Below are 13,799 nucleotides of genomic sequence, written 5' to 3' on the forward strand. Positions count from 1 at the left end.
ATGTTATTAATAATTAAAACCCAGAAAGCCTCTTTGCTCCATCAGTGATGATAAAAAATAAAAAAAGAACACAGAGACCTATTAAAAAAAAAAAACATTCTTTCCCTTTCCCATTCATTTCAGAGCACACTAAGCCTTTCAGCATTGGCTGTTCAGGAAGACGTGGTGCTACTGAAAGGTTCAGATGTTGACTTACAATGAGTCAATCCTTTGAAAACCATTAAGAAAAAGTCATCTACAGGTGAGACAGCAGTGATGAGAGCAGTACAGCAGTGTCACTTCTGCAGAAAAGAAACAGCCTACAAAATGGCAGGAGAATGAGAGAGCCTCTGCTGGTGGTTATCTGCTACTTTCAAGGCATCGAGGAGTTTATTTTAAGATGCGGCGTGACAATAGACCACTCTCAGATGTACAGAGTAACAGTCAGCTCTGACCAAACCTTCCTTGTGACAGTCATTTTCTGGGCAATACAGAAAAAATGCAATAAATTTCTATTTAAACTTGGAAAACAAAGAAATAATGTCTCTACTAAAACGTGCTGCTACACGGTGCTGTTGGATTATTTTAACTCACCAGGATATAAAAGATAAATTGAGATATGTCTTCTAAGTGATTTAAAGTGGAGTTAAAAAGGTAGAGTGAGGAAAGGGAAAGGATGCATCTGAAAGCCTGTAATTGATGATGCTTTCCATCTCCCATCAGGTTGACACAGAGCATTGCTCACGCAAACAAGTTTGAAATCTCTTTCAGGAAACTTCACATTGCTTCTGGAGATTCAGCTAGCTGCTCCTTCCCCATCGTACTTAAGATGTTTTATGCACGATCAGCGTGAACAGGAGAGCCTGGAGAGCCTCCTGCCCCAGCCTGGGAGTGATGCTGGTACACGCTTTGCCTCATCTCCAGGTTGGCAGAGACAATATATTACTAATAGCGAAGAACTGAGAGTCCTGAGCTGCAGTGAGAACGAGACATTTAATCTACACATTCTGCAGTTTTGGGTAACCTAATTAACCAGTCACCATTCTGGTCGTGACCACATAAATGCCACTGATCTGATCAGTCATCGGCATGAGAAGCCATCTGATGAGAAACGAGGACAAAATGGCCACGCTCATAGAAACCCCATGATGCGGTTGCTGTACTGCCTGCACTGTCTTACATGTACATCACACATCACTTGACAGGTGATGCCTCACATAAGAACGGAAAAAAAGGCTAGCATTTCCTTTTTGTACCATGTTTTCATTAAGGGCTTAAGGAAGCAGTGCTTCAGATAACTGAAGTACGTACAGCAATATACCACTGATGGGTGGGACATCCACTGGAAATAACAGCCCTGATCCAAAGGAGCTTTCTCTGTCTATCATCACTTTTAACAAAGAACCTCTGTCCCAACCCACACCACGCAGCTGAAATAACCCAAGTGCTCCAGCTGTCTGATACATCTCACTAAGCAGAGGACGCTGCTGTGACCGAGCAGGAGCTAGGCAGGAAGCTGCAGGACAAATCCATGCAGCCATGATTCACTTCTGCACAGCTTCCATAAGTCATTACCACATGAATCACTACCTCCAAAGCCTCCTTCCTGCCCCACGTCACCACTGCTTAAACGTGAGAACAACACAACACTGGGTTCACATTTCCCAATTCAGATTCAATGCACAATAAAAGCAGAGAGGAAGACAAAACTTACTTGCACAGTAGTACGAATCCTTATTGAAAGGCTTCATACAGTGGTAACAGATTGCTTGGGCTACAACAGAGGTTGCAGTGAAGAGGTGTCCATTTAACGTCTTCTTATCTTTTTCCTTTTCCTTGGAATCTTTGTCCTTCTCTTTAGTCTTCTCTTTATCTTTCTCTTTTTCCTGCCGCAAGACAAAGAACGAATGCCTCGTTACTTTGCAGAGGTCTATTCTCTAGTTACAGATTCTTCATTGTTTGCCTTTAGCACTATGACGATATCGATCGGTGCACACTGTAACAATGGCCATGTGTCTACACAGCTCTCCACTAAAAAAAAATAAAACACCTAGGGCCCCATGGAAATAGATTTACATAGTACTGATTTGCAGAGCCCTCTGCACGGGTATTTCATCAAAGGAGACAAAACTGAGCCTGCTTTGAAGGCAGCTGTGTTTGTCCACCTTTGCCTTCTTGGGTTAATGACTTACCTTTTTTCTTCATTTGGGCTCTAACAGAGCTCTTAAGAACTTCTAAAGAATTTAATACCACATACGCCATGTACAATGCATGTTCAACTTGCAAAACAATTTTTAAGGCTAGTTCTAAGACCCATGCTTTGCACTGCATGTGTAATGGAGAAAGCAAGCCCTCTACGGCAACAGTACAGCACCACTATCAGATTATTTCTTCCTCCTTTTTCCTTCTTACTAGCAGGGACAGCTTTTTTCAACAGCTTCTTGTAACCCCAAACAAATGAAGCCAGTGATCTTTCACAAACTCTCAAAATACGGCATCACAGAAAGACTGAGGAACAATAGCAACACCAGACAAAGATTATCTTGTCTTCAGGAAGCCACAATTCCACCCCGGAACTGCTCAAGAGTCTTTGGAAAGATGTTAAGCACAGACAGCTTCTCTGTAGTTTTTGTCTATCTTTCTATCTCTACCTGAGACAGAAGCTTGCTAACTACTAGAAGTGTGAGAAATGTCTGCTGAGGCATTTCATGAATTTAGAGGTCTCCCAAACACAGCCTACCATCTAATTTTTATAGGAAACTCCATAGAAAAACTCAACATTTGAATTATAGTGGCTCCTTGTCTTTCTAGATACAAAATGTTCTTCATGCTATCCCCCTCCAAATCTATATTTCAACTACTACTGAAGATTCCATGGCATCTCTAAGAGAAGGTTAACCTGAAATTGGCAAAGGCTTCTGTGAACTTAACTTTGCATTTTGTTACTTATATGCCACGTGCCCTTTGCTAAATATTTCACAGGAGGAACCTAAACACTGGAGAGCTGCAGAGCTCCCTGTGTGAGCAACTGCCAAGAAGCAGTTAAAAGAGGTATCGAGCTCTGCAGACACCAGGAGGGAAACTTTTGTGCCTTTGATGACACGCTTAATTAATTAGTAACCCAGCCTAAAGGCTGCCCTCTCCCAACATGCCCCAGGCAAAATGCCAGCATCAGAGTTTCTGCCTGCAGAGTCTCACAAACACAAGTGCTGTTTACTGACCCCAAATGCAACTTCATACAGCAAAAAAGCTTTAAAAAAAAAAAAAAAAAAAGCATTGCTGGATGAAATAACCCTGCCTGAAGGAGAAAACCTGCAAGGAAAAATATGCTTTGCCTCCTTGAGCCATCACCATCCTGCCATCATTCCACACTGTTCTCCTCTGACCAACCTGCCCACCTCCCACCAAGTCCAGCCTGATTCAAGAACTAAAACTGCAGCTAAATTCTTGGTGATGGCACCAGAAGGACTGCCAGAAGGAGTCCCCGATGCCTACTGCAAAGTCCAGTAATTCTGCAGCCTGGAATAATATATTTCCTTCATAAAATCACTGTAAAAACTATTTCAATTTAAGCTCAACTACTCGGTGAGAAACAGGAAACGGTGCACTGCCTTGAAGGAGCAACCAGCGAGCTCTGCACACGGATGGAGTGATAATGCTGAAGCAGTGTCTCAAAACGAGATTACTTTTTGGTTTTGCTGTGACAGTTACTTGTTTTCAAAGAGGACTGCACAAATAAAAGCATTAACCTGCTCCATCAGGGCTGCCAACGTGATTTAAAGCTCCGCTTTATGGTGCATCTGAGGATGCACCCATGGGTGTTGAAATGCTGCACCAACAAGCACCAACAGAAACCGCGGGCAAGGACCCTTGGTTTGACAGCCCAAAATAACAGCCAGCGCAGTGCAGCAGCCAGCCCCGCTACAAAATAACCACAAAACTCTTACCTCCCAGTTCTTAAGTCCTACCAGCTTCACTGTGACCAGGGGTACTTCGGAAAATCGATGCCTTTTGATGGACATTCTGCCCCCGGGGCAGGAGGGCTGCTCCCAGCAGAGCTAGCCCATGGTGGCAACCCAGGAGCAGCAGCCAGCAAAGGGTTGAGCAAAATGGGGAGGAGGGCGGGCCGACAGCCGCTGACTTCCTCGAAGATGGTACGAGCTACTTTGCTGCTGCTTTCACCCTGCTCTGCCCTACCCCCACTGCTGAAAAAAATTAACTATGGGCAGGAAAGGATGGGGTTAATATTGAGGCTGCAAGTCAGTTGAAGGCCACGCTTTTAAAAGGCAGAGGAATTGGCTAAACAAAACTCCTCTGTAATGTTTGGGATATATAGAAAGTAAAAGTGAACACATCTCAGTGTTGCAATGTCGTACTTCAGTACACAAAGTGCCACTGAAGGTTCCCTACACTTGCACTCCTGCTCTACGGCTCCTTCCAAACACTCACAGTCCCTGCTATATACCGAAGTGCCGGTACAACACTGCCCATGAACCACACAAGTCAGGAGAAATTACTCATGCTAATCTTGATGTCGTCATTTCCCAGAAACTCTCTACCAAAAGGAAGAAAAATGAGTTTTTCTAACTGACAGGGACACAGAGCATTGTAAACTTTAAAAAGCGTGAGGCGGTGCGTGCTGCTGATTGCAAGAGATGCACTGACTAATCCCTACGTCACATTTAGTGCGTGGGCAAATACACACAAACTTAAACCAGTATCTTCACTACAGTTAATACTCCAAGCGTCCTTTGTTACAGAACTTTCCCAAAACTCATTTTCAAGAAGAGCCACTGCCGTCAACATTCTCCAAAGCGCTTTATTTTATGGTTAATCTTAGAAAACGACGCATTTCTGAAGCCAGGTTTGGAGAAAAGGAAAACCTAGTTGGAAAGAACTTGCATTCTCCCTCTCCCTGCCGACAGCCCAGACAGCAGCAGAAACCAACTCTTCCTGCCCAACTTCCTCTTTCAAGGTTTGCTGTTTTTCCTTTTAAATCTTGCAGGTTTGAACCAGCTCTAAGGTTTGAGAATTCAGCGTTCCCAAGAATTTTGATGTTGAATTATTTAAACGTATTGCTGAAGTCCTAAAACGTGCGTAGCGCAAACATTTCACCAAAAGCAGATAAGAAAGTGTAATTTGGATATTATGGCTTTCTATTTAGCCAAAACATCAGAAGTGCTACGTACTGCAATTTTTAGTGCATGGTTGGGAGTTTGGAGTAATTCTAGTTTTATTGACAGTTTCAAACATGATCATGAACTCAGTGAACTCAAATGGACTACACCTATTTAAGAACAGGTTGATGGTTGGACTAGATGATCTTCGTGGTCTTTTCCAACCTTAATGATTCCACGATTCTAAGAAAGATACTGCAAACACCTGTCGTATTTTCTTACTTGTCCCAACAAAATTTGTTATTTACATCTCGTTCTTGACTTAGAGATGGTAGACCCAAACTGCAACAACCAGCGAACGAATTTCCAGTCTTGTGCACAGTCTGTGCAACACAAACCACAACTTCTCACCGGTGTATTGCACTGAGGCTTCTGAGTACTTTTTTTGGACATTGCACTTTACAAAAGAGAACAGCATTGGCTTAAAGCTCTTCAGCAGCAGCTTGGAGCTGTTGGTAGCTGCAGTTTGCATCCTCAAAGACAAATCCACAAAGAGGAACTGTGCATTACGGACACTGAGGTCATTACAGCTGGTACCTCATTGCAGCGGTGATGTAATCTTCCAAAAATAAGCATCTAAATGTGCACCATGCCACTACACTGCACAAAGTCACCTATATCACAGGAGCACAGGGTGGAAGACCAAGTGCTTGCACTGGGAAATGCTCAACCGAGGTTGTTTGTACAGATAGACTGCAACCCCTCCCATAACTATGTGATAGACACTGTGCATCATGCCACAACTTGTTTCCTGTTTGCTATTCAAACTCTCACCAGAAAATGTAGTTATGTGTTTCAGGGGCCTTCCAACAGGATTTTTCAACACAGTAGCTATGCATCAGTTAAGCACATAACACAGACTGCATGCTGTGAGCTATGGAGTAAGATATCTTCTATCCATCAGACATGGTAAATAGGGGTGAGATTAAAGTTAAAAAATATCCAAGCGAAAGAAAACAAAACAACCAAACATACATTCATCTTCAGGGGACAATCTAAGGAAAAAGTAGCCTGTTTTTGTGAAGCATGCAGCATTAATGTAATTATTTCTATAACCAGTTTTTTCCCCAGGAAATTCAGCCGTGCTGAAGAAGTGCTTAACCTTCAGCAAACTCAACCTATCTGCTCCAGAAATGGGGGAAAATACAAGTAACGGTCATCTCTCGAGGTCAGGGTCTGAGCAACTGAGCAGTGCACAGGAATTTTGTGACAAAGGTAGAAAAAAAAAAGGGGAAATATGATATAAGCCTTTGGTAGCCAGTCCCTTCTCCTGTCTTCGTTTTACTAAATGCCTCTCGGGCACTGTGAAAATTAGACCCATCAATCACTGCAAAACCATAACTCATGCGAGAGCGCAGTCTATTCTCTAAAATGAAAAACAATTCAGTGGGGAAAAAGAGGCCAAAACATTGCACAGGAAACCTTGCCTTGGATGCATTTTAATTTGGGGCTGCTAAAATTTCCCACGTTGCCCTTCTGTAAGACCACACAGAAAATCCTCCCCTTGCAAAAGGAAAAATTGAGTCAGGTGAAGACATAACTACCACACCATGAAAACACACCAAAATACATAATTAATCTTTGCTGCCTACAGGTTTTTTGTGGCTATATAAATTAGGAAAAGCACTTACTTTGCTCTTCTTGCTGCTGGACATTTTATTCCTGAGGTAGCTGAAGGTACGACTGACTTTTGTTCCACTTTTACTAGAGGGGACACTGCTGCTCTCTTCAGATATGCTAAAATCAAAAAGGGAAGAGGTTGGGTTTTATTTTCAGTTTTTCTCCCAAAGCATATATTAGAAGGATAGGTACGTTTTTAAAGGAGAAATGCATTTGTTATTCTGCAGGGTCACAGATTGCTTTATGGCGTTACACACGTGAAGGCAATAAAGGCAAAATGCCCATCAAGCAGTTTGCAGCATGTTTCAAGAAAGCCTTTTTCTTTTTTTAAAGTCAATCTCCATCCTCAAAGCGTGCCACAGCACCCTCTGCTGCTTCAATGGCCAAATAACGAGTAACCTGCTCAGCATCTGGCTGCTGAGAGGAAAAGTCTGTCTCATTGTGCACATAAAATCAATCCTGGCATGTAATTGTCAGTGTGCAGCTTATTTCAGGCTTGGGGCAGGCAAAAGAGATGGACATTTTTGAATGGGAGATCTCCTTCCAGAGCAAGATACATAATGAACCCTGTGAAAAGGCTGTCTGTAACAGAAACCACACCGTCTGTAAAGCCTCCCCTGAGAGATGAGAATAGCAACAGAAGATAATAAACTGCAATGGTTATTTATATTAAATTTACACATTTCGTGGATATTTTCTGCCTGCCTTTACATGCACCAGTTTATGATTTCTTCAGTTTCTAAAGAAGAATAGGAAATTACACCCATCGCAGAGATCATCTCTGTACAGCTTGCAAGGATGAAAAGTACCATACAAAAACATGATCATTAACGAGAAACAGACTCGACAAAGGGAGGAACCTGCTGTAACTCAGAGTAAACTCATCAGGTTAAATAACAGCCTGTCTGATGGGGTAATCTATGACTAAAGCCTTGTTAGAGCTAAGACATAAACCAAACAATTTTCACATTGTATCATCTAAAATATGCACAGGGGGCTGATTAACACACTTGGGATTCTCCCAGGAAGACTCCTGATGTTCCAAATGGGAGCACACCACTGGCGACCCAACAGAAGAGATGGGGAACCCCAAAATACCGTACCTCTGAACCAAGGAACCTGCAGGGCCACCGAACGCCTGAGTACCTGCAAAAGAGAGGAGAGATGGGAGGTGACGTGTCAGGCTGCAGTCTTAGCTCACTGGATTTAAAAACATAGTTCGCATGTTTGGACAGTTAAAGAGGAGAGGGAAATGTTTATCAGCAGGGAGTGTTTAGAATAGATTTCATGTACTCAGGATAAAGCCTGTTCCCCTTAACCTTAGGTGATCTCAGATTAGAAGCTGAGGTGAAAGATTGCTTAGTGTTTTTATCATTCTTCAGCTATTAAGCAAATGATGTATGCCTGCTAACTTGGCTAGTAAATCAGGGTATCTGATACAGAACTGCCAAGGTAATCACAACAGATATGAAAGCAAATCATTCTGCCACAGTACTTTTATTGGCACATCGCGAGAAAGAATCTTTTGTGCAACGCATCTGAGTTTCACATACAAAACTCTTCTGCCTGATAAAATTACAGTTCATTTTCCCATCAAAATCCTGAAACGCTTCCTAAGAAATAAGGGAAACAAGGGAAGCCTTATTCCATTTTCCTCAATGCGTTGCCAGGGTAGAGCTCAGCCCCGCAGCACTGTGCTGGACGAAGGCTGACTTGCGACACACAGCTGAGGCTCTGCCACTGACATGACTTCTCTGCATATCACAAGAAACCTGCTTGCACAATGCTTGCGGGGCAGATTAGGCAGCTGATATCATTTGCCAGAGACATGGAAGAATACCAAAAAATGGTGATGAAACGATCTAGAGAAGAGTCTCTCTGGAGTAACTGGGGTGGTCAGGATTCCAAAAGCCCCCACCTCCCTGCAAGGAGCACTTGCAGTCTGTCTGAAGTGCAAGAAGCAGGACTGATCATCTTGCTGGGCTTCTGCATGTGTACTGTAAGAAAACCTGTCTTCTGACTTCAAATGCTGTTAACACACTAAAGTTACTGGTGCATGCAAAAAGGCACTTCACAAAGATGGTCCTGGATGCAAAAGTGCATTAGGGAAAATGTGCACGCAGTATTATGCCTTATGACTCTAAACCACACATTTTCCTAATTGCTGATGGTATCAGCACTGGCTGAGACAGAAATATCACTTCTTTATTTGGATAAACTAAAACACTGGCATAAACTAATCCCTGCTTGGAGGTCTCTCAGGATCTCACCTGCAAAATCTTCCGTCTAACTAATGAACTATCAAAAAAAATCTGAGTAACACTGTAACACATCTTGAATGAAGTCTCCACTTCAATTTCCTGATTACAGAGGGTTTTACTTGGTACTACCTACTGCCTAAGTGTTTCCTATGATCACACAAGTAACTCCCAGCCTCCATCCACTCTGGTTTTTGTTTCAGCTCTGCTTTGCTTTTACACTGGTCTAGCCTCCCTACTCTTTCCTTTTTATAACGGACTACTCAGTTGGACTGGATTCATTATTTCACAAATCTTTCTGTTTCTTTGCAGTTAACATAACAAATGCATAAGAACACTGAATCAAGAGCTATATAGACTTGATATTCATGACTGTTTTTCACCACCTTGAGAAAGTACATTGCATGGGAACTTCAATTATGTACTACTTATCTTTTACTGCAGTAGTATTTTGTCTTACAAATGGGACACTCTTGACAGGCAAAATGTACCCAGACAAAAAACAAGGCGAAGGACTCTTTGTGATTTCACAGTTTAGGTTTTAGGTTACAATTTAGCATCATAAAATCAATATTCTGCGGCAAGTTATACAGCTCATGAAGATGAGCATAAAAAAGGACACACGCTCCCAGGTTCAGCATGAGTGTTTCCCATCATGGCCAGGTACAAAACTGAAAAGCTAAAACTGATTTCATGGCCCACAGATAAAGTTAGTGCTTTTTTTTTTAAAGGTAAGGACTGCCATGTATGTCCATTGCTGTGTCAGCAGCCAAATTTTGGCTTACTTATCTAAATATCTTTTAAGCATCACTCTCCAAAATTATTTCACGTGGTAGCTGGAACTGAAATAATTAATCAAGGTCAATCATGCAGAAAGCAGCAACAGGACTAGCATACTGTAACCCCTTGATGCAGGCAGTAATTCAACTTCTGCGGGCCAAGAAATCCAAAGGCTTCATCACAATGATTAAACATTTTCTCAGATGAAGTCTGGCTTGTCCAGCCATCTGAAAACCATGTTTTATAGACTTAATGACACCAGCACATCCATTCACGATGAACCCTGAAGATGTGAAGAAAGAAATAGATAGCTCTGGGATTTTTACATGAAAAACGTCCATTTGCCAAAGCGGTCTTATTAGTTAGCTGCAGTTAAACCAACCTTTATATAAAGAGACCACACTACTCTCAAATATGAGGGAATAACACATGTAAAGAAAGGAACATTTCCATGGGAGACAATATTTGACCTTACTTCAAATACCTAACAGTAACAGCAGCGCAGTTAAGGGAGTGAAGATAAATACTGGCTAATAAAAATACCTTCAAAAATTGCTGTACCCTCACCTGACTACTGGGAATTACTTAACTGTTTGAATGCTTAAAAAGAAAACTATCAAAAAGTTTAGCTTAGAATATTTTTGACCATGGCACCGCTGACTTTGTGAGGACCACGAATTGTGAGTTTTGTTAAAGAGAGAAGGACAGAGCAAAAGGGGATGAGGAGAGAGCTTAAATATTGACACAGGTGGTATGACACCCAGGAAGAGTAGAGGACTTATAGCAAGGGACAAATGCACAGTGAAGATCGGGAATGGAAAGGAGGAGAACTTATACACATGCAGCAGGTATTCAGAGTGGATGGTGAGGAGACTTCTCAGTTCAAAAACCAACCAAAATCTGTTGGACTGGAAAGGAATTTCTCCCATCCCACTATGGACACAAGGGATGGAAGCTTGTATTAGAACCAGCTGACGAAGCCAGTTCTGAATTACCTCTATAGACAGAGTTATCCGTTCTGGTTTATTTCAGTAGTCTAATAAAACATGTTTAAGAAAGAGGAAGCACCTTCAATATTTTTGTTATGTCTACTTAAGAAAAACAAAAGAGGAAAAGGAGGAGGGTAAATGACTAATTTAAGCTTCTGCCTCAGTTGGGTTTACTTTCAACAATGGAGTTTGCAGCAGGAAGAAAAACTACCACCCATAGCATTTAACAGTTTCCTGCCAAAATTATTCCAATTTTAACATCAGGACCTAATATAAACACTTTGATGATCTAAGGTGTTTGGCAGCAATGCTTGCACTGTACTCAGCAGGGCAACTGTAGAGCTGTAACCAAGATTTACTGAATTTAGTATCAGGGCTTCTCTCTTTCCCTACTCCCACCAAGCAACGTAGTCACTTCTTGCATACGGAGCTTCTGTCCCTCCTCTTAACTCCACGTGCTGCAACAATCTCAAGACAAGTACTTTGTTTTTTATAAAAAGTTTATGACAACATCACCAGTTAGAGTGAGTGATGGTAACATTCACCAAATGCATAACAGACCAAAATTAACTGGATGAGATTCAACAGCGCTGATGTACAAGACTCTCTGGATTATAGTCCTTTTTTTCTGCCATTAGTTAGCATTCAGATACAGGACTAAGATAATGCTGATAGACATCGTGCAACGGAAAGGTTAGTTCAGTGTTTGCAAAGCGAAACTTCAAAGTCTGAAGCAGAAACACAGATTTCCCTTTGTTTATACCCATAATGGCTGCAACGCGCAGAAAACGATTACTTACTATCCAACTCCTCCTCATCATCACTGGAAGAAGAGCCAATAGAAAAGAGAGTTTTAGACTTAGGAATGAGTGGAGAGATGCTGAAGGAGAAGGAGATTCGTCTCGATGGTCGAGTCCGGCCCTGGGCTGAGAAGTGGGTTAACAGCAGACATTAGAGCATGCTTGAAAACGTATTTAATAATAAAGAGGAGAGGAAAGCAGCCAAAGCAAACTAGAAACAAAGCAAAGGAAATGTCTGCAAAGCATCTGGCTTCAGAAGAGGCACAAGAAACAAAGAGCTGAGAATGCGCAAATTGCAGACAGTGCAGGTTTCGGAGGATGCAGGCTTCAGAGGATGCAGGTCTTACTGCATGCATAACTCAACATTCAAGGTTTTCCTTACATTTTGCTGGCATATTTTTACAGGATCTCATAACAGACAAAGAGTATCTGCCTCACTGAGATAATTGCTAGGGAATCAAACTAAAACAACAGAAGATATCAGTTTTATGGTGCTTTCTGCAGTTAAATGACATACCAAAGCTGTCAGATACAGCAAGGATACTTTATCTGAAACGTCAGCTTCATCTACCTGGAAAAGTTCTCCCTGTTTCCACCTCTTAAAAAACACAAAATTCTGGTAACGTTATTACCTTCAAAGCTTTCAGCTTTAAAACTAAGAAACCAAAATTTCCTTTACTTTTTTTTGCAACATAAAACAGAAAAAACAGCCATCTGTCTTCTTCTAGAACTCATGATCTTGTTTAAAAGAAAATGCCTAAACTTGAGAAAAGCCCCTCTGCATCCCACCCAGCCCTGGCCTAGGAGAAGTCTACCAAATACAGAGCCAAACTCGGCAATCAGCCTGTGACACCAAATCTCTCGTTTTCAGAAGGATAACACAAATGAGTTCGAACCTACTTTTTGAAATTCTCTCTGCCTTCTGCTTATTTCAGTTTCTGAAGTTATGTTTATCTTCTACTGCTATGCACACTTTTCTGGGAATTGCTACTATTTGTTTATGGCCATGTCTGAAATCTTTGCAAATTAAAATGGTTTACTGCAATTCCTGTTTAAAAATAATTTTAGAGCAGTGCTCACATAGCATCAGCCTTGTGAGAATTCTTTATAAGTACAGGTTTCTCTGAAGAGGGATGTAGGAGCCAGCTAGCCACTCTTTTAGCTGATACTGCTACACCACATCTCATGGAGATAACTGTGAGCTGTGCTTCCCAAAACTTCCCAGCATACAACCACAGGTGGAAACCTCTATGCTGGGATCTGACAAGCACCAGGCTGCTGGATACCCATCACTCCAACACTGAGGGGGCATCTGTCTTCTGGTCATGCAAGTGATTCACCTAGACGGGGAAGGCCCAGCCCTACGTCCTTTCAGCCCATAATATTATTCGGCTAATAAGAAGAAGAAAGAAAAACTTAAAACAATAAAACAGTAAGAATTTTTTGTATTGCTCATATCATATGCCAAAAGAGAATTCAGAATATAAAAATATTATCCAAGGAATATCCATGCTATGCAACTATTGCAAAGCTAACTCCTCTGAAAACTTCCTTCAGCCGTTAGTCATAAGATGCCAATCACCAAAAGGGTTTGACTCAAATTATATACACGCTTCTCCAACTTATGTGCACACTTCTTCAAATGAAGCAGAGCAATCCTAAACTGGGACCTTGTGAAAGGCATTTAAAGTGAAGAACTTCTGAAAAGACTCAGGCGCTTGTGTTGTTTAGGCTGCCTCTCAGAGGAGTTCTTCTGGTATCCAAGATCTGAAGAACATGACCAGGCAACACCGTGCTTTCTTTTTTCTGTAGTCTACAGTCTATTTAGACTAAAAGTCAAGATGAACAATAATACTTTACTGTAAATAGAACAACCTCCTCCAGCACAGTTCAATTCAACTTCCATTTCAGTGGTTTTATTTATAGCAGTTCCTGGCTTTATAACAATGCTCCACACTGGAAATTTGCTATTCCAAAGCTGAAAGCAGTCTTCCGAGCACTCCAGCCAACAGCTCTTGTGACCTCCCTCCATAAAATGCTAAAGAACTAACAGTTGTGAATGGCCACAGCAACTCTTGGAACATCTGAGACATCAGATGGAGTGTGGGTTAGAAACTCAGTCTTGGAAACTGCTTCTGCTTCAATACTTCGAGCAATATATGGGAACAATATCAGAAAGTCCTCCATCTGTTTACT

At 41.7% G+C, this 13,799-nt stretch overlaps 1 protein-coding gene across 12 annotated transcripts in view; it reads right to left on the reverse strand.

Moving 5' to 3' along the window:
• AKAP13 (A-kinase anchoring protein 13) overlaps nt 1-13,799 on the reverse strand; it is a 197,250-nt gene that overhangs the window by 23,928 nt on the left and 159,523 nt on the right. For all 12 annotated transcript variants that reach the window (XM_021407540.1, XM_021407539.1, XM_021407535.1 and 9 more), the window contains 3 exons: nt 7,880-7,922; nt 6,788-6,893; nt 1,694-1,865 (listed from right to left, as the gene is read on the reverse strand). In XM_021407540.1, the coding sequence (XP_021263215.1) occupies nt 1,694-1,865; nt 6,788-6,893; nt 7,880-7,922 (321 nt within the window). The remainder of the gene's footprint in view (nt 1-1,693; nt 1,866-6,787; nt 6,894-7,879; nt 7,923-13,799) is intronic.

This window comes from Numida meleagris, chromosome 9, assembly GCF_002078875.1.
Source record: "Numida meleagris isolate 19003 breed g44 Domestic line chromosome 9, NumMel1.0, whole genome shotgun sequence".
NCBI classification, from domain to species: domain Eukaryota; kingdom Metazoa; phylum Chordata; class Aves; order Galliformes; family Numididae; genus Numida; species Numida meleagris.